The sequence below is a fragment of the Schistocerca gregaria genome, chromosome X (genome assembly GCF_023897955.1).
Source record: "Schistocerca gregaria isolate iqSchGreg1 chromosome X, iqSchGreg1.2, whole genome shotgun sequence".
NCBI lineage: Eukaryota > Metazoa > Arthropoda > Insecta > Orthoptera > Acrididae > Schistocerca > Schistocerca gregaria.
This window is the reverse complement of record NC_064931.1, coordinates 408,492,714-408,518,368: the sequence shown is the minus strand read 5'-3', so window position 1 is coordinate 408,518,368 and position 25,655 is coordinate 408,492,714. Positions and strand designations below refer to the sequence as shown.

Genomic DNA, 25,655 nt, shown 5'->3' with positions numbered 1-25,655 from the left:
TACCGGCCACCAGGTTCCACCGTGACAGTTCTAGAATTATTCAAAGGGAGTCTACATTCTGTATCGCAGAAGTACCCGGATCATGCTATATTAGTCGGAGGCGACTTCAACCTACCTAGTATAGACTGGAATGTCTATGGATTCATTACAGGTGGTACAGACAAGTCGTCGTGTGAATTACTTTTTAACACATTATCCGAAAACTGTCTTGAGCAACTAAATCGACAGCCAACGCGTATTGAAAATATTTTAGATCTGGTAGCCACGAACAGACCAGACCTCATCGATGGTGTCAGTGTTGAGACATGGATGATGATTTTTTCATTACGACTATGGTTACGAAAGTTAAAAAGTCCGTCAAGAAGGCTAGGAGAGTATTCTTACTAGAAAGAGCAGATAAGCAGTTGTTAGCATCCCACTTAGTAATTGAATCGACTTCATTTACTTCCGGTACGATGGACGTGGACGAATTATGGACAAATTTTAAACACATTGTAAATCACGCATTGGACAAGTATGTGCCGAAAAAGAGGGTCACGGACGGAAAAGACCCGCCGTGGTTTAACAGCGCAATTCAGAGAATGCTCAGGAAGCAAAGGCAGTTAGTTGCACTCGCGGTACAAAAAAGATCGGGAGAATGAAAACTGGCAAAAGTTAGTAGAGATTCGTGCTGCTGTAAAAAGAGTGATGCGCGAAGCATTCAACCACTACCGCCGTCATACCTTAGCAAAAGATCTTGCTGAAAACCCAAGGAAATTCTGGTCTTACGTAAAGTCGGTAAGCGGGTCGAAGGCTTTCACCCAGTCACTCGCTGATCAGTCTGGCCTGGCAACGGAGGACAGCAAAACGAAAGCTGAAATTTTAAATTTAGCATTTGAGAAATCTTTCACGCAGTAGGATCGTACAAACATACCGCAGTTTGAGTCTCGTACAGATACCCGTATGGAGGACATAGTGATAGACATCCCTGGGGTTGTGAAGCAGCTGAATGAGTTGAAAATAAATAAATCGCCAGGTCCTGATTGGTTCCAGTTCGGTTTTACAGACAGGACTCTACTGCACTGGCTCCTTACTTAGCTTGCATTTATCGCGAATCTCTTGCCCAACGTAAAGTCCCGAGCGATTGGAAAAAAGCGCATGTGACGCCTGTATATAAGAAGGGTAGTAGGACGGATCCTCAAAATTACAGACCAATATCCTTAACATCGGTTTGTTGCAGGATTCTCAAACATATTCTCAGTTCGAATATCATGAATTTCTTTGAGACACAGAAGTTGCTGTCCCTGCATCAGCACGGTTTTAGAAAGCATCGCTCCTGCGAAACGCAACTCGCCCTTTTTTCACATGATATCTTGTGAGCCATGGATGAAGGGTATCAGACGGATGCCATATTCCTTGACTTGCAGAAAACATTCGTCTCGGCGCCCCACTGCAGACTCCTAACTAAGGTACGAGCATATGGGATTGGTTCCCAAATATGTGAGTGGCTCGAAGACTCCTTAAGTAATAGAATCCAGTACGTTGTCCTCGATGGTGACTGTTCATCGGAGGTGATGGTATAATCTGGAATGCCCCAGGGAAGTGTGATAGGTCCGCTGCTGTTTTCTATCTACATAAATGATCTTTTGGATAGGGCGGATAGCAATGTGCGGCTGTTTGCTGATGATGCTGTGGTGTACGGGAAGGTGTCGTTGAGTCACTGTAGGAGGATACAAGATGACTTGGACAGGATTTGTGATTGGTGTAAAGATTGGCAGCTGACTCTAAATATAGATGAATGTAAATTAATACAGATGAATAAGAATCCTGGAAAGTTTGCATACTCCATTAGTAGTGTAGCGCTTGAAACAGTCAAGTCGATTAAATATTTGGGCGTAACATTGCAGAGCGATATGAAGTGGGACAAGCATGTAATGGCAGTTGGGGGGAAGGCGGATAGTCGTCTTCGGTTCATTGATAGAATTTTGGGAAGATGTGGTTCATCTGTAAAGGAGACCGCTTATAAAACACTAATACGACCTATTCTTGAGTACTGCTCGAGAGTTTGGGATCCCTATCAGGTCGGATAGAGGGAGGACATAGAAGCAATTCAGAGGCGGGCTGCTAGATTTGTTACTGGTAGGTTCGATCATCACGCGAGTGTTACGGAAATGCTTCAGGAACTCGGGTGGGAGTCTCTGGAGGAAAGGACGCGTTCTTTTCGTGAATCGCTACTGAGGAAATTTAGAGAACCAGCATTTGAGGCTGACTGCAGCACAATTTTACTGCCGCCAACTTACATTTCGCGGAAAGACAACAAATATAAAATAAGAGAGATTAGGGCTCGTACAGAGGCATATAGGCAGTCATTTTTCCCTCGTTCTGTTTGGGAGTGGAACAGGGAGAGAAGATGGTAGTTGTGGTACGAGGTACCCTCCGCCACGCACCGTATGGTGGATTGCGGAATATGTATGCAGATGTAGATGTAGATGTAGATGTGTGGACGCTGGAGTGTCCTGCAGTGCGGAACACAGTTGCCCCCCTCTCTCTTGTAATTCAGACCTTGAGCAGAGCAGACGTCTTTCCAGGAGGCAGACCCTCTGGATCTGCTTTTCATGACCGGCGAGCAACACAAGTTAACGGAACCGCTTCTCCTTCTGTCGCCCATTTCAGTTAATTGGTCGACCTCCTAGACTGGCCTAAACTTGGTAACTTCCGACCCTAGGTGCGCGCCTTGTATGCCATACACTGAAATATATTCTCTTTATTGCACCTAATTTCCTGTCTGTCATTTAACGGCAGCCCTGGATGCCCACTCTCAAGTCCTGACCGCTCGGCCTCCTGCACACTGTCGTCACGAGGCATATGTAACGACTTTCTTCCCCCTTCCCTGACCATATACAGTACAGTGTCATAGTAAATCACTTATAGCGCTTATAGCGCTTCCAGCGAAGTGGCCTTGTGGATGACTGTGGAATTGACTACCTGTCAACGATGTCCTTGCAGGTTATTAACTCAGATCTGTTAGGTCGCATTATATTGCACCGTGTTGTCCCACAAGCACAAAAGCAGATTTGTGTGAGAGAACCATTACTACCAGGAGAAGCAAGAACTAAAAGGAAAGACTGACTTCGTATGGAAGTACACTCCTGGAAATGGAAAAAAGAACACATTGACACCGGTGTGTCAGACCCACCATACTTGCTCCGGACACTGCGAGAGGGCTGTACAAGCAATGATCACACGCACGGCACAGCGGACACACCAGGAACCGCGGTGTTGGCCGTCGAATGGCGCCGTGCAGGTGAGCGCTACAATAAGGACTGCATACGACCGAGGCACACAGGGCCAACACCCGGCATCATGGTGTGGGGAGCGATCTACTACACTGGCCGTACACCTCTGGTGATCGTCGAGGGGACACTGATTAGTGCACGGTACATCCAAACCGTCATCGAACCCATCGTTCTACCATTCCTAGACCGGCAAGCGAACTTGCTGTTCCAACAGGACAATGCACGTCCGCATCTATCCCGTGCCACCAAACGTGCTCTAGAAGGTGTAAGTCAACTACCCTGGCCAGCAAGATCTCCGGATCTGTCCTCCATTGAGCATGTTTGGGACAGGATGAAGCGTCGTCTCACGCGGTCTGCACGTCCAGCACGAACGCTGGTCCAACTGAGGCGCCAGGTGGAAATGGCATGGCAAGCCGTTCCACAGGACTACATCCAGCATCTCTACGATCGTCTCCATGGGAGAATAGCAGCCTGTATTGCTGCGAAATGTGGATATACACTGTACTAGTGCCGACATTGTGCATGCTCTGTTGCCTGTGTCTATGTGCCTGTGGTTCTGTCAGTGTGATCATGTGATGTATCTGACCCCAGGAATGTGTCAATAAAGTTTCCCCTTCCTGGGACAATGAATTCACGGTGTTCTTATTTCAATTTCCAGGAGTGTATTTAACTCAGCGGCAACACACCAATAGAAGGCAAGACATGTTGTTTCATGTCTTTAATAGTTGTAGTAAACTTTTTTTTATCTTTGCCTGTTTGCAAGATTTCTTTTGTTCAATGGTAGTGATACTGTTTCTCTAACAGAATTGACTTTAATGCACCACAATTATATGCTATTCTGTGTTTTATGAAGTGCTGTTGATGGTATCATTGAACGGACATACAGAATGGGTGACTCTAACATAGTGCAGCTGTTCCTCTGTCACGTTTTGTGCTGTTACTATGTTTGATTGTGCAGAAGTCGCCAAGTCATGTCTGGGAGGACTTTGTATAAATTTTCTTATTGCGAGCTGGCGATTTTTCATGAAGGTACCAGTTTTTGCTTAATAGTTGGAATATTTTCTTATCTACCATTTAGGTACGTTGAGGAGCCTGAAGGCTACAGGTCTGTTTTTTAATAGAGATTTTGTTTACTGTGGTGTTTTTAAATTATGGGTAACTTTTGTTAAAAAAATGTTCAAATGTGTGTGAAATCTTATGGGACTTAACCGCTAAGGTCATCAGCCCCAAAGCTTACACACTACTTAACCTAAATTATCCTAAAGACAAACACACACACCCATGCCCGAGGGAGGACTCGAACCTCCTCCGGGACGAGCCGCACAGTCCATGACTGCAGGGCCTAGACCGCTCGGCTAATCCCGCGTGGCTAGCTTTTGTTAATCAGTGAGTTCAGACACTATCGAGTGTTGAATTTTATTAATGTTTAGAGTGTCTTAGTTTTTTAAAATAAATATACATGGAAAGTAAAGGCCTCCTAACGCTCAATCAATCGTTCCGCTCCTTGACTTCCATCTTACAGTAATTATTCAGTGTGATACCTTAATTTGTAGTTTCAAAATATGTAAGTGGAAAGCAGCTATCAATAACCATGGTTTGGTGAAAATTAAATTGTTTTTAGAGTGGCCTCTTTACTCCAACTTCCCCTAGCCGTAATCAAGAGCAACCACAGTATGAAGATTGTAAATACCACCACTTTTCTGCTTCTCGCGTCAGCACAAAAGTAAGTGAAAAAGTGATCAAACAAACGCTTTGTATTCTGAAAATGAAAGGAAATTGGCTTTTAAAGGTGGAGTTCAAAATGCCGACCACCAACTTCAGTACAAGCTACTAGTCCGTCACGTAAAGGCTGATGTACATTTTCTCGCATTTCATCAGAAATTTCAGCGCTGACTGGTGTAACACGTCGTTTCATATCACTTGGTGTCGTCGGTATGTCCTCGTAAATAGTGCCTTTTAGCTTTTCCCAAAGAAAAATATCCTAAGAGGGTCACTGCCATACGCAGAAATTTGTGCAGGGTGGCAAAATTAGTAATGACACGTTTTATGTAACTTACCCTGCTGCTTCCTCTCTAGTGGTCTACCCTGATGCAATTAAAAAAAAAATAGCAACGTAGAACTTTATAAGGAGCACATTTCTTGATATATTAGGAGGGTAGAAATTCGAATTAACCAGTTAAACAGCAAAGTCTCGAATCACCTTAAAACTGTGGAATATTAACATACAGTAGATCGCGTCCAGCTGCACTATTCCATCTGTAAAGGATTAGCTTAACTACAATGCTCAACAAAATTACAGGATCACTTTTTCGAAACCTCATAATTGACTCGCATTGCGGAGAATAATATTGAAATTTGAGTCAAAGGTGCTTACAACCCACCTCTGTAATGTTGGAAAAAGTAGCGCTCTGCGACGTCACCCTCGAGCTCGCCGACGCTTGAAAGAGGAAAGTGTCGTCACACGCGAACAAAAGGTGACAGCTCAGAAGATCACGTGCGCAGTAAGGCGGGTTAAGGATGTCATTTTTCTTTCCATCAGTCTACTGACTGGTTTGATGCGGCCCGCCACGAATTCCTTTCCTGTACTAACCTCTTCATCTCAGAGTAGCACTTGCAAAATACGTCCTCAATTATTTGCTTGACGTATTCCAATCTCTGTCTTCCTCTACAGTTTTTGCCCTCTACAGCTCCCTCTAGTACCATGGAAGTCATTCCCTCATGTCTTAGCAGATGTCCTATCATCCTGTCCCTTCTCCTTATCCCTCTCCGATTCTGCGTAGAACCTCCTCATTCCTTACCTTATCAGTCCACCTAATTTTCAACATTCGTCTATAGCACCACATCTCAAAGGATGTCATGTTGGCATCAAATTTCACCGCAATTCTTTTCAACGCCACTCCGAACGTGTTACACGATGAGAAGGTCGTCACAGGCCCTCTTACTCGTATTTCACCCCTTCCTTTGACGTTTCTGCGATGGAGGTCAGAACCGTGTCTCACCGTTGAAATTACGTGATTTTCTCATGGGCGACCGAGGAAAACAATTCAGACACAACTCCCCTGAGAATAGACACGCAAAGGCCTCGGGAGGACGGGGGGTGCATGAAGGACGTCAATGAAATCACCCCTTTTCCTGCGAAGTTGATTCCCACACATTTCGCTGTTGTAAATTAGAGTTCGCAGTGCGATGAGCAACAGGAAGACGTTCTTGATAACTTTGATACTGCTGAGACTCTCGGACGTTTCGTCCCTTCTCTGAGGACATTGTGGAGCTACATCCTTATCGAACGTGATCGCAAACCTTTGGAGTGCAGCGCGACCGCAATTTTTTCCTTCGGGTACAGGTTGGAACCACTAGCGACCGTTGAAAACCATTCGACAAAATTTGAACATGATTCCAAGCAGGAAACGGTATTTACGCATTTTCAGCCCTCCTGTTTTCCGTCCTTCAGTGACGGATCACGCGGGAGTGGAACATTAACATGCGCATGCACCCCAGTTCGGCAACACCCTCCTTGCCAACCACGCACCTTCGTACAGCACATTTTTAACGTACCTACGGAAATATCGACACTAAATCAGCCTGGCTGCTGCTCTAGGGCCTGAAGCTTAGGAGACCCCTTCTATGCCCCTTGGGATGGTTTGCCTAATTTCAGTCGCTACAGCACCTACCAGACTGAATTGGTGTCGAATTGCAAGGTTGATAACAGCCCTCTTTAGCATGGATGGCAAATTTCTGCTAAGACTTCACAGGTCAACATTTTTTTTATTTTAGTATTACATAGCATGTAGAAATTGAATACCATATATAAAGAATAGTTCCGTCTACGTAAGACTGATGAGAGAGGGTAGGGACACAGGAGGATTAGACTGCTGAAAGCGGCGCGGCGCGGATTCGACAATTCTGAGTGTGACTGTAAGAAAGACAAGTTTTCCTATAGCAGTTTCAATTTATGACACGAAGAATACCACCTTCTCTGTTACAAAGTAATAACAATGGGGGGCGCCTATTGTGGCTGAGCGGTTCTAGGCGCTTCAATCCGGAACCGCGCTGCTGTCACGGTCGCAGGATCGAATCCTGCCTCGAGCATGGATGTGTGTAATGTCCTTAGGTTAGTTAGGTCTAAGTAGTTCTATGTCTAGGGGACCGATGACCTCAAATGTTAATTCCCATTGTGCTTGGAGCCATTTGAGCCATTTTGTGAATAAGAATGGGTAAAATAAGGTTCAAAAATGGTTCAAATGGTTCTGAGCACTATGCGACTTAACATCTGAGGTCATCAGTCGCCTAGAACTTAGAACTAATTAAACCTAACTAACCTAAGGACATCACACATATCCATGCCCGATGCAGGATTCGAACCTGTGACCGTAGCGGCCACTCGGCTCCAGACTGCAGCGCCTAGAACCGTACGGCCACTCCGACCGGCGGTGAAATAAGGCATTCGATTATGAAGAGTAAGTTTCTTTCCTTTTTGAGTCTTTCCCCTTCTGTACTTTTTAGCTTATTGTTGTGCCGCGCAGCAAAGGGAAGCGCAAAAAAAGCCTCTCTTTTATGCATGTTGTCTTCCATTATTGCCTTTCCTCGAAGTACTGTTGTCAAGTGGACAAAAGGCGTAGCCCGACTGTTGGGGTAATAAAATTCCTCGTACTGTAGATTTTAAAGTCATACTATGGATTATAGTGTAGGCCCTATGTCCCCCATTCTCTTCTATAATGTGAGTTGCTGTGCACGTACTACATGCACACTTTAAGAAAACTCTGGCTAAGTTGGCTGATGAGACTACTTAAATCGATAGAAATTAAATGACATCGATGGGTATTAACTGGTTCTTACTGCAACTGACGTGAAGTAGCAGAAAACACTGTTTAGCACAACTACATCTTCGAGAGCAGAAAACGATACGCCCAGTTAATGATCGCTGAAATGTTATGTTCAATTTATTTTGAAATCATTTATTGGAATCTTACACCCAGTACACACTGTGCTGTTTCGTGCCTAAAATTGTTAGTGATCGGAAAGTAATCAATATCGATTACGAGCATTTTAACTGAATCGCTGCATCAGGAACCTCGCAGGGAGTCTTGCTAGAATTCGCATACACTATTGTTATATTGAAATAATATACTGTGCAATAAAAACAGGGCCTCTAATGTCAACATTACTGTGTGAAGCCCACTTATAGACCTTGAAAAGTGTTAAGAAATATATGAACTTTTAGTAGTCAAGTCAGAGAACATACTGACTCGTTCCTCAGGGCCCATCCTGGCTCACGCTGGCATGTGTAAGTGGTTACATGTAGCATAAAAATGTTAATTATGTCTTAAAAACGAAAAAATCTATAAAATGTAATAAAACATTTACAGTAAATTTTAAAGGCGAATTTTTTCTGAAAACATAGAAAACAAAATCGAAAATGTCGCGCACAATATTGAGAAAGGAAGGAAGAATGGGTTCAACGTCCCGTCGACATCGAGGTCATCAATGAGGAAGCACGAGCTCGGATTGTGTAGAGGATGGGGAAGGAAATCAGCCATGCTCTATCAAACGGACCATCCCTGCATTTGCCTGGAGCCAATTAGGGAAATCACAGGAAACCTAAACCTGGATGGCTGGACGCAGGTTTGAACTACATGCATACTGTAGAATATGAGCTAGATAAAAACAAGTGTATTGTATTTGAGAAAACATGTCTAACCTTTCAGACAACTGAACATTTAGCATAAAATCCTTTCTGTGATTGAAACAAGCACATCTACTGTGTAACATGACCGTATCCTTCGACGGTCAGCCACATAAAACTGAATCGTGTCCATGCACCCAGCCTGTGTGCAACCAAGTATGGTGATTCGACAGAAAAAGGCTGGGAGCTCTTTTGCAGTACTGTTCTGCAACGTTTCGCATCTTTCTTGAATTTCAGTAAGCGTAAAAATGCGACTGCGGGGAAAGAAGCGGTGTGATTTTTCTTTAACAGCGTGACAGCCAAACATGTTATAAAGTGATATAAGACGGGTAAAAGATCGGATCTACACAATTACAGATGAATTACCCTAACATCTGTTTGCTGCAGATTTGTTGAACATATTCTCAGTTCGATCTAATAAAATTTCATGAGGCAGTGAAGCTAATGTCCACGAATCAGCAAAGTTTTGGAAAGCATCGCCCGGGCGAAACTAAGCTTGCCATGACATATGAGAACTACAGAAGAAGGAAAACAGGTAGATTCCATGTTTCCAGATTTCCGCAAAGCATTTGACACGGTGTCCCCCAGCAAACTGTCAATGAAGGTACGAGCGTATGGAACAGATTCCCAGTTACCCGAGTGGGTCGAAGATTTCTTAATTAATAGAACCCAATGTGTTGCTCTTGACGGGGAGTGTTCATCGGAGAGAAGGGAATCGTCAGAAGTACGCCAGGGAAGTGTAATAGGACCGCTATTACTTTCTATTTACATAAACAATCTGGCGGACAGGGAGGCCAGCAATTTGCGGTTGTTTGCTGATGATGCTGTGGTTTAGGGGGCGATTTCGAAGTCGAGTGACTGTAAGAGGATACAAGATGACTTAGACAAAATGTCTTTGGGTATGATGAACGGCAATTAGCTCTAAATGTAGAAACATATAATCTGATGTGGATGACTACGAAAAACAAACCCATAATGTTCGGATACAATATTAGTGGTGTCCTACTTGACACAGTCACGCCGTTTAAATATCTGGACGTAAAGTTGGAAAGCGACATGAAAATGAATGAGCATGTGAGGATAGTTGTTAGTGTTGTTAGCGATGAGGAATATTTGACCTTGGTTTTTTGGGAAAAGTTTAGGAAAATGTGTTTCATCTATAAAGGAGACAGCATATAGCACGCTAATATGACGCATCCTTGAGTACTGCGGGAATATATGGGATCCATATCAGGACGAATTAAAGGAAGACATAGAAGCAATTCAGTTGCGGGCTGTAAGATTTGTTACCGGTAGGTTCGAACAACACGTAAGTGTTACGGAGATGCTCCAGGAAAAAGGAGTCCCTGGAAGGTTGGTTCAAATGGCTCTGAGCACTATGGGTCTTAACTGCTGTGGTCATCAGTCCCCTAGAACTTAGAACTACTTAAACCTAACTAACCTAAGAACATCACACACATCCATGCCCGGGGCAGGATTCGAGCCTGCGACCGCAGCAGTCGCGCGGTTCCGGACTGAGCGCCTTAACCGCTAGACAACCGCGGCCGGCGTCCCTGGAAGGAAGTCGACGTTCTTTTCGAGGAACACTATTGAGAAAATTTAGAGACCCAGTATTTCAAACTGATTGCATAATGATTCTATTGCCACCAACATACATTTCACCTAAGGACAACGAAGATAAGGCACGAGAAATTACGGCTCATATGGGGACATAGAGACAATCGTTTTTCGCTCGCTCTATTTTCGAGTGTAACAAAAAAGCAAATCACTAGCAGTAGTACAGCGTATCCTCCGTCAGGCATCGTACGGTGGTTTACGGGGTATTATCTAGATGTAGATTACTAAAGGATATAATTTTTCTTTGTGGCCGTCCATGTCAAGCTATAACCACCCAGTCGTGCGGTTTAACCAAGTAATATCCACTTATTTCTAGAAGCGTACGAGAATTCTGTAATGAACATAAAGTTGGTACTCCCGACTGATTCAACCATTTGGAAACAACCGATGAAGACAATCTGTCGTATGTGGTGCACTATGAACTGGACAGGCACAAATGATAGATAATGCACACGAATAACAGAAAGAACCATCGGATGAAGTGACGCAGTGGTTAGCACACTGCTCGCACTCGGAAGGCCGATGGTTCAAACCAGTGTCCGGCCATGGAGATTTAAATTTTCCTTGATTTCCCTAAGTCACTTCAGGCAAATCCCGGGGTGGTTACTTTGAAAGGGCACGGTAGATATCCTTTCCCATTCTTCCCTAATCCCAGCTCCTGCTCTGTCTCTAACGACTTCGTTGTCGACAAGAAGTTAAACACTAATCTCTTCTACCTTCTCTCACAACAGAAAAAATACGATGATGAAACTTCCTGGCAGATTAAAACTGTGTGCCCGAGCGAGACTCGAACTCAGGACCTTTGCCTTTCGCGGGCAAGTGCTCTACCATCTGAGCTACCGAAGCACGACTCAGGGCCGGTACTCACAGCTTTACTTCTGCCAGTACCTCGTCTCCTACCTTCCAAACTTTGCAGAAGCTCTCCTGCGAACCTTGCAGAACTAGCACTCCTGAAAGAAAGGATATAGCGGAGACATGGATTAGTCACAGCCTGGAGGATGTTTCCAGAATGAGATTTTCACTCTGCAGCGGAAGGTAGGAGACGAGGTACTAGCAGAAGTAAAGCTGTGAGTACCGGCCCTGAGTCGTGCTTCGGTAGCTCAGATGGTAGAGCACTTGCCCGCGAAAGGCAAAGGTCCTGAGTTCGAGTCTCGCTCGAGCACACAGTTTTAATCTGCCAGGAAGTTTCATATCAGCGCACACTCCGCTGCAGAGTGAAAATCTCATTCGGGAAACATCCCTCAGGCTGTGGCTAAGCCATGTCTCCGCTATATCCTTTCTTTTAGGAATACGATGATATCTCATTCTAGCATTAGTAGCAAATTACTGAATCTTGTCTCATAGTTTAAAAAAATATGAAATAATGTATTCAGTATGGTAAATGGTAGATTTTGGTTAGTTAAGGACGTTCTAATTAAGCGCAGTGCACCTAGTAGGCAAAGCACTCACAAGATTTTGGTAGAACGTATTGTAGCAGAATAGGGCTCAAGCCGCTAGCGGTCCTTGTCTAGTAGTCTTGACGAAGTTCAGCAAAGTGATTCAGGGGCTCAATGTATGTATATACTGTGAATTGAGAAGAAAACCAAGTGTAGCTATATAAAGTATATACGCATGTGCTTGCTCGCTCGCTTGTATGTCTGTGTGCGTGTGTGTGCGTTTGTTTGTGTGTGTGTGTGTGTGTGTGTGTGTGTGTGTGTGTGTGTGTGTGCGTAAGCTGAAAAATGTACATTATCAGAATGAAAGCGTTATAGACATCACAGTCACTACGATCATAGTGTCTAGCTACACGTGGTAGAGACAATGTTCCTGTAACACCTCCATCTGAAGATGAGCCTATAGTGGCTTGGAAACAAAATATTAGTACAATACAATAAATCTCATCAAAATAATAAGTACTATACCCACAAAACTTCCCAATTTAAATTAAAGTTGCAGTTCGGCATCCACAATAGACATAGTGATTTCTAGCATTTTTCTTCTGCTTAAAATGACTCATTCTGGCGAACCTTTCAGGAGATGAAAAGTGTCAAATTTTGTAGTAGTTCAGATTCTTCGTCAACTAGTAGGTCCCACTATAACTGACTGGCTAAGTCACTTTGCATGTTGGACTGCAGAAGCGCACACAATTCTTGGAAGGGCCACACCTGATGCAGCACTGTGGTCATCCTTCAAGTTAATAAAGATTCATGTGCACGTAGCGTGTATTTTAGCTAGTAAACAGTTTCAGATACAGACTACGAGACTTATGTGCCAGTGTACATTTTTTACTTTAGATCAGAAGGAAGGATACCCCCACCTGTACATAAAATGATGTAAGATTGAGGTTTACCGTCTCGTCGGCGACGTGGTAATTAGAGACAGAGCACAACAAACTAAAACTTCACAACTTTGGAGAAAGTTTGAGTCCCCATTCTGGTATTAGCATCAAGAACTTTTGGAAAACCACGCAAGTGATATATTGGATGGCCGAACGAGGATCTGAACTGCGTTTCTTAACCACTACGCCACCTAGCCAACTAACTAACATAACCCAAAACGGTGCTAGAGTATATAGATATTAATGTTTGCTGATGTATACCAGTACAATATGTAATAGATACAGTAAAAGACAAAGATGATGGAAACAATTAGCATATAATTAGTTTCCGATCTCGAACATAATATAGTGACTGAGAAAGTACATTTCTATTTCTTGGCGCTTACCTTGTCCTCATTGAGGAACTTTTCATGAAATTACATGACTTTTATAGTTAAAATAATTTGTCTTCTCTTGTAAATAAAACAGCATTATTTATTTTTGTGTCGATTGCAACAGAAGAGGAGGCAGTACTAGATACAGTATGTACAGATGTACAGTTAGTACATCGAAATTAAGGTTAAATCGAAATGTCACGTCACCAAGTAAACAGTGCAGATTCACATCGTATAGACACGAATCTGTTGCGAACTCCTGTTGTGTCTAGTAACACACGTATTCAGACACCCGCCTGCAGGTGCCATTTAAAATCTGAGCCAGAAATGGGCAAAACGTTCTCTTCACATATGTGTCACTCTGTAGGCCCCAACATTATAAAGTCTTCGGGTGCAGTGCACGCAATATAAATTGACTTCATTCGGCGCCAACGTTAGCTTCCATCATTTCTATTCTTCTCGCGAGCTGCCTGCGACAAAGACCATCTGCTATTGCACCGCCAGGTGTCCCCACGTGGCAGGTGTCAGTGATGGGCGTCACTTTTGACGCTGTTCTTGCGGGAGTCACCCACGGTCGCCAGCATGTGCACCGCCTCGGGAGCGTTGGTTGCCAGCGACATCTTGAAGCGGCGCAGGTCAGGTTTAATCAAGGCGGTGACGACGATGGCGGAGAACATGATCACGTTCAGCATCACGTTTGCCCACAGGTCGCCTGTGACGTTGACCATCCAGCCGTAGAGCACAGTGCCAACGGAGCTGGTGCCCATCATCACCGCCATGAGAAAGGCCTCTGCAGTGCTCTCGGGCTCCGGGTACGTCAGCTCGGCCACAAACTCCATACTCACCGGGAAGTAGCCGCCAGCACTCATCCTGTCAACAGAACACACTCCATCTCCAACATATGCTTCTACAAAACACCTCATCCGCAAAAAGAATTAAGCTCTGTAAGTAACGTCTTGTCGAATGTTTAATCATTAGCGGCACAGTCTTAACTGACTGTTGGTGATCCAGGCCCTAATAAGTGTGGACAAGAATCTCGGTTGAATATATTTGTGTTACAGAGGCTGTTTTGCTTTGACAATCCGTATAACGTAAAGGAAGGAAGACTGAGGTTTAACATCGTCTGGACGATGAAAACACTGCAGATGAAGCACAAACGCATGTAGGACAAAGATGAGGAAGAAAACTGGTCCTGTCCATTTCAAAGGAACAGTTCTGGAATTAAACTTAACTGATTAGGGAAATCACGGGGGAAATCTGGATGAACGGAGGGGACTTAGATTGTAGTATATGGCCAATTAGACTTGGCTCTTCCAGCTTGAGTGCCCGCCTGCGGGTAAAAATGTTCAAATGTGTGTGAAATCTTATGGGACTCAACTGCTAAGGTTATCAGTCCCAAACCTTTTACACTACTTAACCTAAATCATCCTAAGGACAAACACGCACACCCATGCCCGAGGGATGACTCGAACCTCCGCCGGGACCAGCCGCACAGTCCATGACTGCAGCGCGCTAGGCCGCTCGGCTAATCCTGCGCGCCTACGGGTAACTGGGTGCCTATGGGCACAGAGGGGTGACGCACAGGTGGTTGACGCACAGGCATTCCTGTATTTGAACCGTAGCTTAGGCGATGGTAATGCACTGACTGGATGCATGCAGGCAGGGGCGACCATATGGCTACTGCCTTCTTATCTCGTTACTGAATATGTGTAGCTTTCTATTGGTTTTAGTGGCTGTTTGCACTTTCGTTATCATTGTTGCTACTACTGCCCCATGGTCACTGATAACACTTTCAGTGTGAACTTTCTCAAAGAGGTCAGTTCTGTGTGTTGCCACTTGATCTACTCTATTAGCCTTATGAGTGGGATTCCAAACTATTTGTTCTTCGTAATTTTCTGAGAAGTCATTTAATATTGGTTTGCAAGATGGTTTGTCAAGCCCACCACTTAAACGGTATTATAATTACCCTAATCGACTGTTAGATAACTAACGTCTCCTTTAATTATGCAGAATTATTGGGGAACATCTGTATTAGTGAGATTTCTCTAAAATTTACATCTGAAGTTGAGTCGAGCTGTCGACAGAATGACCGAATTACACGTTTTTGTCCACCCTTGATATTGACTCTTGCCTAAACTGTCTCGGATGAACCTTCAATGTTTATCTCGTTGGATTCGAGTTTATTGTCTACTACAGCAAATATGCAATCTCCATTTCCCACAAAACTGTCTTTTCAGTATACACTCAGATTCGTCCTAACTCGCGCGGGATTAGCCGAGCGGTCTAGGCACTGCAGTCATGGACTGTGCGGCTGGTCCCGGCTGAGGTTCGAGTCCTCTCTCGGGCATGGGTGTATGTGTTTGTCATTAGGACAGTTTAGGTTAAGTAGTGTCTAAGCTTAGAGACTTATGACCTTAGCAGTTCAGTCCCATAAGATTTCACACACATTTGAACATTTTTCATTCGTCCTACAAATATCACTGCTCTCAATTTCGCGTTTTAGCCAGCTGTCTGTACCCAATATAATGTAATTTCTAGGAGCGCTGCAAACCTGGCCTTTTGTCGCCAATGCTTCGACAGTTGACCACTAAGATTTTAAATGACTCATCTGTGTGGGATATTTCTTTGAGTCCTACATCACCACTTCGGTGTCACCTGCAGCTACCACTATCTGGACTCGAAACTTCAGCTAGGAGAACCCTCAAGTTCTCACCCCTTATTTTGCAAACCTCTAGTTCAAGTCTACCACTCGACTCAGTACCAGGGCGCACAATCAGTTCTGGAACAACGATGTAGATTGTAAGCTTCGTTGGAATTCTATGAGCAAGGCAGGCTTTCTCAATCTTGTATGTAACTGAAATGATCCAGGTGCTACCTCAGAGCCCAGAGAACATATATAATTTGTTCCATTGTGCTCTAGAAATTGCAGACGGTTACATACTGTTCTCGTAATGGCAACTGAAAATGCCATTTCAACATGTTAAATGAAGCCCTCGGACAAACGAACTGATCGCATATGGTGAACCTTCTTATCCCTTTCGGTCATTTTTATAAGAGACACCATTATTTTCCGTACGTTCAGAGTCCCGAGGATTAACTGACGAAGTCTTTTTACTCTTGGTTCCTCCAAACATGGGACACAGCAGCCTCTCCCCCTCTCTCTCCCCCTCCCCCCCCCCCCCCCCCCCCCCCCACAGATGGAAGTGTGCCGCAACGCCTCAGTTTCAGTGGGAAATAGCACCTCAAACATGTTTCTATTATGTACAGAGCCCCAAGACCCACCACTGACATGATCCTTTACAGCCGCGTCAACCAATAGTGGTGGCGCCTTTATTTACTGGTGAGGATGCAGTGTCCAGGGAGAGTATAGTTGTATTGAAATGTAAAACTAATTACACTTGGTCAAAAGAATGTTCGATAACTTTAAATGTCGATGACTGCATCCTAATGCGCATAAACAAAAGAAGACTTTGATAGTGACAGATTACACCATTAGTGGTAAACTTCTACGGCCTACCACATCGTCTTAATATCTAGGGTTAATAGTACACAGCAATATGAACAAGTAGAGTCGGTAGAGCGGAAAAAGCATGTAAGAGTTAGACTTATTGGCAAGATTCTAGGATACGGTGTGCAGCGGTTAATGAAACTGTGTACAACACTCTAATGCTACTAGTTTAGAGTACTACACCAGTCGTTGACATGCACACGAAATATACTTGACGAAATGTGTCAAAGGCATTCAGAGACGCCGAGCTGTAACGTTCGGTATTGTCTATATACAGGGTGGAGCAAACAACTGACCCTGAGAACAAGTCCAGGTGGAGAATTCGTCCGCATAATCGCCGTGATATGCCGGTCTCTTGCGACTGGCGTCGGGTTGATTTGGTAGGAATCTGAAGCATTTTCTGGTGAACTGTAGACACATTTCCTGGCACGTTTCGGAATGTTTTATTGACTTGCTCAAAACAAATCCTGTCTGACGCTATTTCCGGTCTAAGCGTTGCACGGCACTCTTTGCTCTTTGATACCATTGAACTTCTCTGCAAACAACCGACCACACCGTTTCCACCGGTCTGTTGTCACATAACCTTTCACAACGAACACCCCTTGCTCTACTGTGAGTACCATCGTACCCTCTGCACTGCTTCACTCACAGTGACACAGGGTCCGCCTCCGTAGCGTAGCAGTAGAGTTATCGTCTACCACACCAAGGGGCCCGGTTTCGATTCCCGGCTGGGGCAGGAGATTTTCTCCGCCCAGGGACTGGGTGTTGTGTTGTCCTCATCATCATTTCATCCCCATCTCCGGCACGCAAGTCGCCCAATGTGGCGTCGAATGCAATAAGTACTTGGCCTCGGCGGCCGAACTTCCCCGCATGGGGGACTCTCGGCCCACAATGCCATACGCTCATTTCATTTCACGGACACAGCGTACACTGCGCTCTGAACCGGTGTGGATCACGTAACTAGCGTACACGTGCTGTGGGCGTCACGGGGTGTGGTTATATGGGTACATTCACGTCCAATCGTATCCACTCGTCTGGGACACTTTTATTCGCCCCATACTGCACGAAGGAAGGGTGCTGTTGTTCTCGCGAAACCCTTTTGGCTTGTGATTGGAGTGGATTGTGCATCAGTTCAATTGTTTAATTGTTTCCACCATACATGGTACGTAGAGATGCTGAGAACACGGTGAGAGAGTGAGAGTGTGTGTGAGAGAGAGAGAGGAAGGGAGCATGCTGTGACACACACACACACACACACACACACACACACACACAGTCATTTTCGCCTCCCTCCGTACACGAATCGAGCTACACACAGAGAGGCTAATATTGTTACCAAGTACCCTCTGTCACACTTTGTACCATGGCTCGCAGAATGTATTTAGACTTACATATTAGGCGATGTATTTGTGCCAAAGCTCAGTCCACTGATTTTTTGAATCAAACTAAGCTTAACTTTTGTAGCAGACAGACTGATGACCATGAACAACTCTTTGTATTTTTAGAGCCAAGGGATTATCAGAAACTGCACGCTACATTCTGTACTGGAACTGAAGGTCAATATCATGGAGATGAACTTGAGTGTGGCCCAGTAGGACTCCACGTCTGCTTCTACATGAATATTATGAAAATCTCTTTGATGTGCGTGGCAGAGGGTACTTAGTATGGTACCCCACGTTCCCGTTCCAATCGTGTATGGAGCGCGAGAAAAATGATTTCATAAATGCCTCGGTGCGGGATGTAATTAGCCTAATTTTGTCTTCAAGGTCCCTATTGCAGCCATAGGTAAGGGGCTCAAGATCATCTCTAGACTCTCCTTTTAATACCGATTCCTGAAATTTTTGAAGTAGATTTTCTCCCAATAGTATGTGTGTATCTTCAGTAATCTGCCAATTCAAGTTTCTCCACATTCTCGTGACGCTCTACCATGGATCATTAAAACTTGTGATCATTCGTGCCGCCCTTCTTTGTACTCGTTCAATAATCCTTGTTAGTCCTATTTGGTATGGGTCCCACACACTTGAGCCATAAGCTAGGATGAGTCACACGAGTGTTTTGAAGCAATATCCTTTGTAGGCTGACTAAATTTCCCGAGGGCTCTACCAATGAACCGAAGTCTGCCACCTACTTTATTTACGACTGACTGTATCTAATCGTTCCATTGCCTACACCTAAAAGTTGTTCAACGTATTTGTATTAGCTAACCGATTCTAACTGTGACTCAGTAATATTGTAGTCATAGGATGCTATGATTTCTCCCTTTGTGAAGAGAAAAAGTTTTATATTTCACAACATTTAAAGCAAATTGCCAACCTTTGCACCAGTCTGAAACCTTATCTAGATCTGACTGAATATTTGTGGAGTTTTTTTTCTGGCAGTGCTTTATTATAGGCACCTGCATCATAAGCGAAAAGTCAGAGATTACTATTAATTATTTCTGCAAGGTCATTAATATACAACATGATCATCAAGGGTCCCAACAAATTTCTCTGGGGCACACCAAAGAGCGGACGTAAGATGACAACGTGTTATTGTGCACGGTAGTGACGTAAAATTTGTTTATAATAATAGTAACAATATTGTCCAAATATTAGAAAGTGCGTTATAGCGACAATTTCCGTAAAGGAAATTTAAGGTGAGATTACAAATAAAATCAGTGTCTTGCAGTGTAAATGTCTTAACCGTACTTACCCCATGAACCAAAGGACGGCATAGACGAGAGCCTGGTTTCTTAGGGGCAGCGTGAATGTGAAGACCAGCATGCTCACGAAGATGGCTACAACCATAACCACAGCGGTTTCCCTGTTTAAAAGAATAGGTAAGGTGATTCACAAGCAGACTGTAAAGTATACTACGTTGTACATGTATGTGTATTTAGTTCAACTACTGGGCATAGATATTGATAGATGTACTGCAATTATTTGCATGTTAGTAAATCACAACGGTTAGCTAGCTTGCTTTGCCCTTAAAGTGCGCAGGAAACCACTTTTAAAGTAAGAGTCTCTTCCAAGAATTTATAGAAAGCATTTCGATAGTGTATTCCAGATAGAGGGCCAAAGACACATCCTAGCATTTTTATTTTCACTGAATATGTACATCATCCATTTTAGTGCAGATCTGTAAACGCAGAGAAGACGTATTATCGCCTCGCAAAAATTCTCAAGAAGTCTACAGGGTAATGTGTTCAATCACAGTCGTTTTAGAATGACACTGTGTCTACTGAAACAGAACGAAACCAGATAGGAATATAGTGCCTCACCAAAATTTTTGTTTGTTGTCGCTGCCGTAGGCTAAGAGAAGAAGGTAGATGTTTACCTTCACATTGTTAACTGAAAGTGTACCATATTTACGAATGCCAAATTCTTTGGTAACTTGTCGGGCAGTAGCTCGACAGCTATAAAAGTTCTGTAACAACTGTAGTGTTGTCAATGGGAGGTTTTCAATTTCAAGTGCTCGTGTGGTTGCATGCGAGTGAGTCGGGTGGAGGCAATTAGAAATTTGAGTAACGGTATTACACGGAATAGTAATGAACATTAAATGTGAGATTAGTATAGGTGATGAATACAGCCAAATGAACGTGATGAGAGGATGAATATTAATTAGTAATATGGGTGAGTGGGTTATTAAAGAAATACTGTTCTGATTTAATAGTGACTCAGGTGCTTAAAGTTATCAACCGCGTGTGAATAATAAGAAACAGTATTTTTCACATACGATGTTCAGACTAAATTTTCGTAGTTTTCATGGAGAACAGTTCAGAACGACACTTGCCATAGTGCAAAATAACAGTGATGAGTGTGCGAACGAAATGAAACTGTTAGGATTCAAATGAATGTTAAATAAACAGTGACTATATTTATGTATTTAGCTCGTTTTCGCTATCGACTGTTTGAATTAAAATGAATAATGATCATATGATTGCCTTTAACCAAATTTTCGACCCATAATGCTCATCAAATGTAGGTCGAAGTATCGGAGTTTGGGTGAAGTTTACATGACGAGGATATTAGAGACAGAATTCATAATTAGATCTAATGTGGATTTGTATGTAAAACGGGCACGTTCTTTTTCAAAACTGTATTTACAGGATTTACGATATTGCAGTGCCTGTGACGTTCAGAACTACTATGCAGCGTTCCTTCGGACATACATGCATTTATCTCCTGATAACGGGCAAACGACTTTCAATTAAAATGTCTCCCCTGTTTTGGTCTGGGCATGACGTGTGCTCATCTAGCCTACTGGAATGGCGACCGCTTGCGATATGCGGGGAATTCGGGTTCGAGTCCCGGTCCAGCACGAATTTTCGTTATAGTCATTCCATTATACAGCTGAAGCTTGTCCACATTCGTATTCATGTGAGTTCGTCTCACTTATTTACTTAAACCAAGGATTCTCTAAATTCGGGTGGCTGAATGTTGATCCCTACATTGGAAGAAACGAATATCATAATAAAATAAGGGAAATAAGAGCTCGCGCGGAAAGATATAGGTGTTCATTTTCCGAGCGGTGTTCGAGAGTGGAATAATAGAGAATTAGTGTGAAGATGGTTCAATGAACCCTCTGCCAGCACTTAAGTGTGATTTGCAAAGTAACGATGTAGATTAGATGTCGAAGTAGATGACTCGCGACCCACCAGAATGCGAGCCCAATGGCGTAAAGAGGGCGCCAAATTATTCCATGACATTAGCTGAAGGCACACTAAACCACGTGTTGTGATATCACGATCATTTGTTGCACGCGTTGCTGTACCATTGGAGCTCTTTAGCAGATAGTTGTTTCGTAAAGTATCGACAACACAAGTATCTAATATTCTCAAGGAGTCATTTCGCCCCATTTCAGTTGTCCAGCTGTGTTCGAGCCTATGGACGGTGGCTATACGTGAAAACACAAACATCGTCAGAAGGTTTGTTTGTGTGGTCACCTTCCGCAGTAGCTATTATAATTGTTATTCTATTTCAGTCACAATCGTAGTTGGTGGCTTTTGATACCAAGATAGATTTAGATGAATGGATATCCAGCTGTTCTTTAATAGACTGTTTCTCAACAAATGGTTCTCCACAACAATGTCAAGTGTCAAGGAATGCCGTACGCTACAGTAGCATTCATAAACACTCAGATTTCCGCAGTGGCCTGAAATTATCATACTCATTTATTCGCTTGATCGACAGGAATTCATAATAAACATACAAGATTCAATAGAAGGGAGAATCTCAAGTCTGCCGAGAATAAAAAAGAAAGAAAACAGATTACATTACAAACTATCGAAAGAAACAATTAAAATTGTATGTAACTCGTAAAAAATATCTGTCTTAACCAATTCCCGTTTTGAAGCTTACAATAATCGAAAGATCAAAAAGGTGTTACATATACACAGTATTTGAACACCACTTCCAACACCATTTCCAAGAAATATGAACACTTGTGCAAAAAAACTTTCTCAATTACGGCTCATTCAACGTGAAAAAAGTCAAAATAGTGACTGTTTCCAGAATAGGTTCCTGTAGGTATTAATACCCCCTCCCCTCCCAATGCCGTTGGTGGGGAAGCCTGCGTGTCTCATCGATATAGTTAGCCGTATCGTAGGTGCAACCATAACGGAGGGGTATCTGTTGAGAGGCCAGACAAACGTGTGGTTCCTGGAGAGGGGCAGCACCCTTTTCAGTAGTTGCTGGGGCAACAGTCTGGATGACTGACTGATATGGCCTAGTAACATTAACCAAACCGGCCTTGCTGAGCAGGTACTGCGAACGGCTGAAATGCAAGGGAAACTACAGCCGTAATTTTTCCCTAGGGCATGCAGCTTTACTGTATGCTTAAGTGATGATGGCCTCCTCTTCCGTAAAATATTTCGGCGGTAAAATACTTCTCCATTTGTTTCTTAGGAGGACATCGTTATCAGGACAAAGAAAACCGGCGTTCTACGGATCGGATGGTCGAATGTCAGATCCCTTAATTTGGCAAGTAGGTTAGAAAATTTAAAAAGGGAAATGGATAAGTTAAAGTTAGCTATAGTGGGAATCAGTGAAGTTCGGTGGCAGGAGGAGCAACACTTCTGGTCAGTTGAATAAAGGGGTTATAAATACAAAATCAAATAGGGCTAATAATGAACAAAAAAATAGGAGCGCGGATAACCTACTACGAACAGCATAGTGAACCCAGTATTGTAGCCAAGATAGATACGAAGCGCACGCCTACCACAGTAGAAGAATTTTATATGCCAAATAGCTCCGCAGATGATGAAGAGATTGAAGAAATGTATGATGCGATAAAAGAAATTATTCAGACAATTAAGGGAGACGAAAATTTAATAGTCATGGGTGACGGTATTCGATAGCAGGGAAAGAAAGAGAAGGAAAAGTAGTAGGTGAATATGGACTAGGAGTGAGGAATGAAAGAGGAAGCCGCCTGATAGAATTTTGCACAGAGCATAACTTAATCATAGCTAACACTTGGTTAAGAATCATGAAAAGGGGTTGTAAACGTGGAAGAGGCCTTGAGACACTGGAAGATGTCAGATTGATTATGTAATGGTAAGACAGAGATTTAGAAATCACATTTTAAATTGTAAGACATTTCCAGGAGCAGATGCGGATTCTGACCACAATTTATTGGTTATGAACTGTAGATTAAAACTGAAGAAACTGCAAAAAGGTATGAATGTTAGAAGATGGGACCTGAATAAACTGAAAGAACCAGAGGTTGTAGAGATTTTCAGAGAGAGCGTTAGGGAACGATTGACAAATATAGGTGAAAGAAATACAGTAGAAGAAGAATGGGTAGCTTTGAGAGATGAAATAGTGAAGGCCGCAGAGGATCAAGCAGATAAAAATACGAGGGCTAGTAGAAATCTTTGGGTAACAGAAGAGATTTTGAATTTAATTGTTGAAAGGAGAAAATACAAAAATGCAGTAAATGAAGCAGGCGAAAAGGAATACAAACGCCTCAAAAATGAGATCGACAGTAAGTGCAAAATGGCTAAGTAAGAATGGCTAGAGGACAAATGTAAGGATGTAGAGGCATATATCACTAGGGGTAAGATACATACTGTCTACAGGAAAATTAAAGAGACCTTTGAAAAAAAGAGAACCACCTCTATGAATATGAGAAACTAAGATGGAAAAACCGGTTCTAAGCAAAGACGGAAAATCAGAAAGATGGTCTATACAATGGCGATGCACTTGAGGACAATATTATGGAAATGGAAGAGGACGTAGCTGAAGATGAGTTGGGAGATATTATATTCCGTGAATAATTTGACAGAGCACTGAAAGACCTAAGTCGAAAAAAGGTCCCAGGAATAGACAACATTCCATTAGAGGTACTTATAGCCTTGTTAGAGCCAGACATGAGAAAACTCTACCATCTGGCGAGCAAGATGTATGAGACAGGCGAAATACCCTCAGAATTCAAGAAAAATATAATAATTCCAATTCCAAAGAAAGCAGGTGTCGAAAGATGTGAAAATTACAGAACTATCGATTTAATAAGTCACGGCTGCAAAATACTAACACGAATTCTTTACAGACGAATGGAAAAACTGCTAGACGCCGAACCTGGGGAAGATCAGTTTGGATTCCGTAGAAATGTTGGAGGGGCAATAATGACCCTACGACGTATCTTAGAAGATAGATTAAGGAAAGGCAAACCTACATTTCTAGCATTTATAGACTTGGAGAAAGCTTTTGACGATGTTGACTGGAATACTCTCTTTCAAATTCTGATAGTGGTAGGGATAATATACAGGGAGCGAAATGCTATTTGCAATTTGTACAGAAACCAGATGACAGTTATAAGAGCAGAGGGGCATGAAAGGGAAGCAGTGGTTGAGAAAGGAGTGGGACAGGGTTGTAGTCTATCCCCGATGTTATTCAATCTGCATACAGAGCATGCAGCAAAGGAAACTAAAGAAAAATTCGGAGTAGGTATTGAAATCCATGGAGAAGAAATAAAAACTTTTAGGTTCGCTGACGAACAGAGACAGCAAAGGGCTTGGAAGAGCATTTGAACGGAATGGATAGGGTCTTGAAAAGAGGATATAAGATGAACATCAACAAAAGCAAAACGAGGATAATGGAATGTAGTCGAATTAAGTCGGGTGATGTTGAGGGTATTAGAGTAGGAAATGAGACACTTAAAGTAGTAAAAGAGTTTTACTATTTGGGGAGCAAAATAACTGATGGTGGTCGAAGTAGAGAGGATATAAAATGTAGACTGGCAATGGCAAGGAAAGCGTTTCTGAAGAAGAGAAATTTGATAACATCGAGTATAGAGTTAAGTGTCACAATGTCTTTTCTGAAAGTATTTGTATGGAGTGTAGCCATGTATGGAACTGAGACATGGACAATAAATAGTTTAGACAAGAAGAGAATAGAAGCTTTAGAAATGTGGTGCTACAGAAGATGGGTGGATCGCGTAACCAATGAGGAGGTATTGAATAGAATTGGGGAGATGATGAAATTGTGGCACAACATGACTAAATGAAGGGACAGGTTGGTAGGACACGTTCTGAGGCACCAGGGGATCACCAATTTACTATTGGAGGGAATCGTGGAGGGTAACAATTGTAGAGGTGTACCAAGAGATGAATAAAGTAAGCAGATACAGAAGGATGTAGGTTGCAGTAGTTACTCGGAGAAGAAGAAGAAGCTTGCACAGGATAGGGTAGCATGGAGAGTTGCAATCTCTGGACTGAAGACCACAACAACAGGTATTAATGGTGTGTTTTACCGTTGGCAACCTGGACGAGGGGGGAAATTCATTTTTCGTTTCTTATAAGACTCTCCATCCTACTGAACCTTTTGTGAGTCCTACAAATTTCTGTCAACTTTACACATAAATGAGGATGGTGATTTCACATTGCTGCGGGAACCCCTGTATT

The 25,655-nt window shown here is 43.1% G+C and overlaps 1 protein-coding gene across 1 annotated transcript in view; it reads right to left on the bottom strand.

Moving 5' to 3' along the window:
- Positions 1–13,330: 13,330 nt before the first annotated feature.
- Positions 13,331–25,655, bottom strand: part of LOC126297754 (feline leukemia virus subgroup C receptor-related protein 2-like) — a 77,602-nt gene continuing 65,277 nt past the window's right edge. The window contains exons 6-7 of the mRNA XM_049988927.1: positions 19,466–19,576; positions 13,331–14,136 (exon numbers count right to left, since the gene is read on the bottom strand). Of these exons, the coding sequence (XP_049844884.1) occupies positions 13,791–14,136; positions 19,466–19,576 (457 nt within the window). The 3' untranslated portion in view covers positions 13,331–13,790. The remainder of the gene's footprint in view (positions 14,137–19,465; positions 19,577–25,655) is intronic.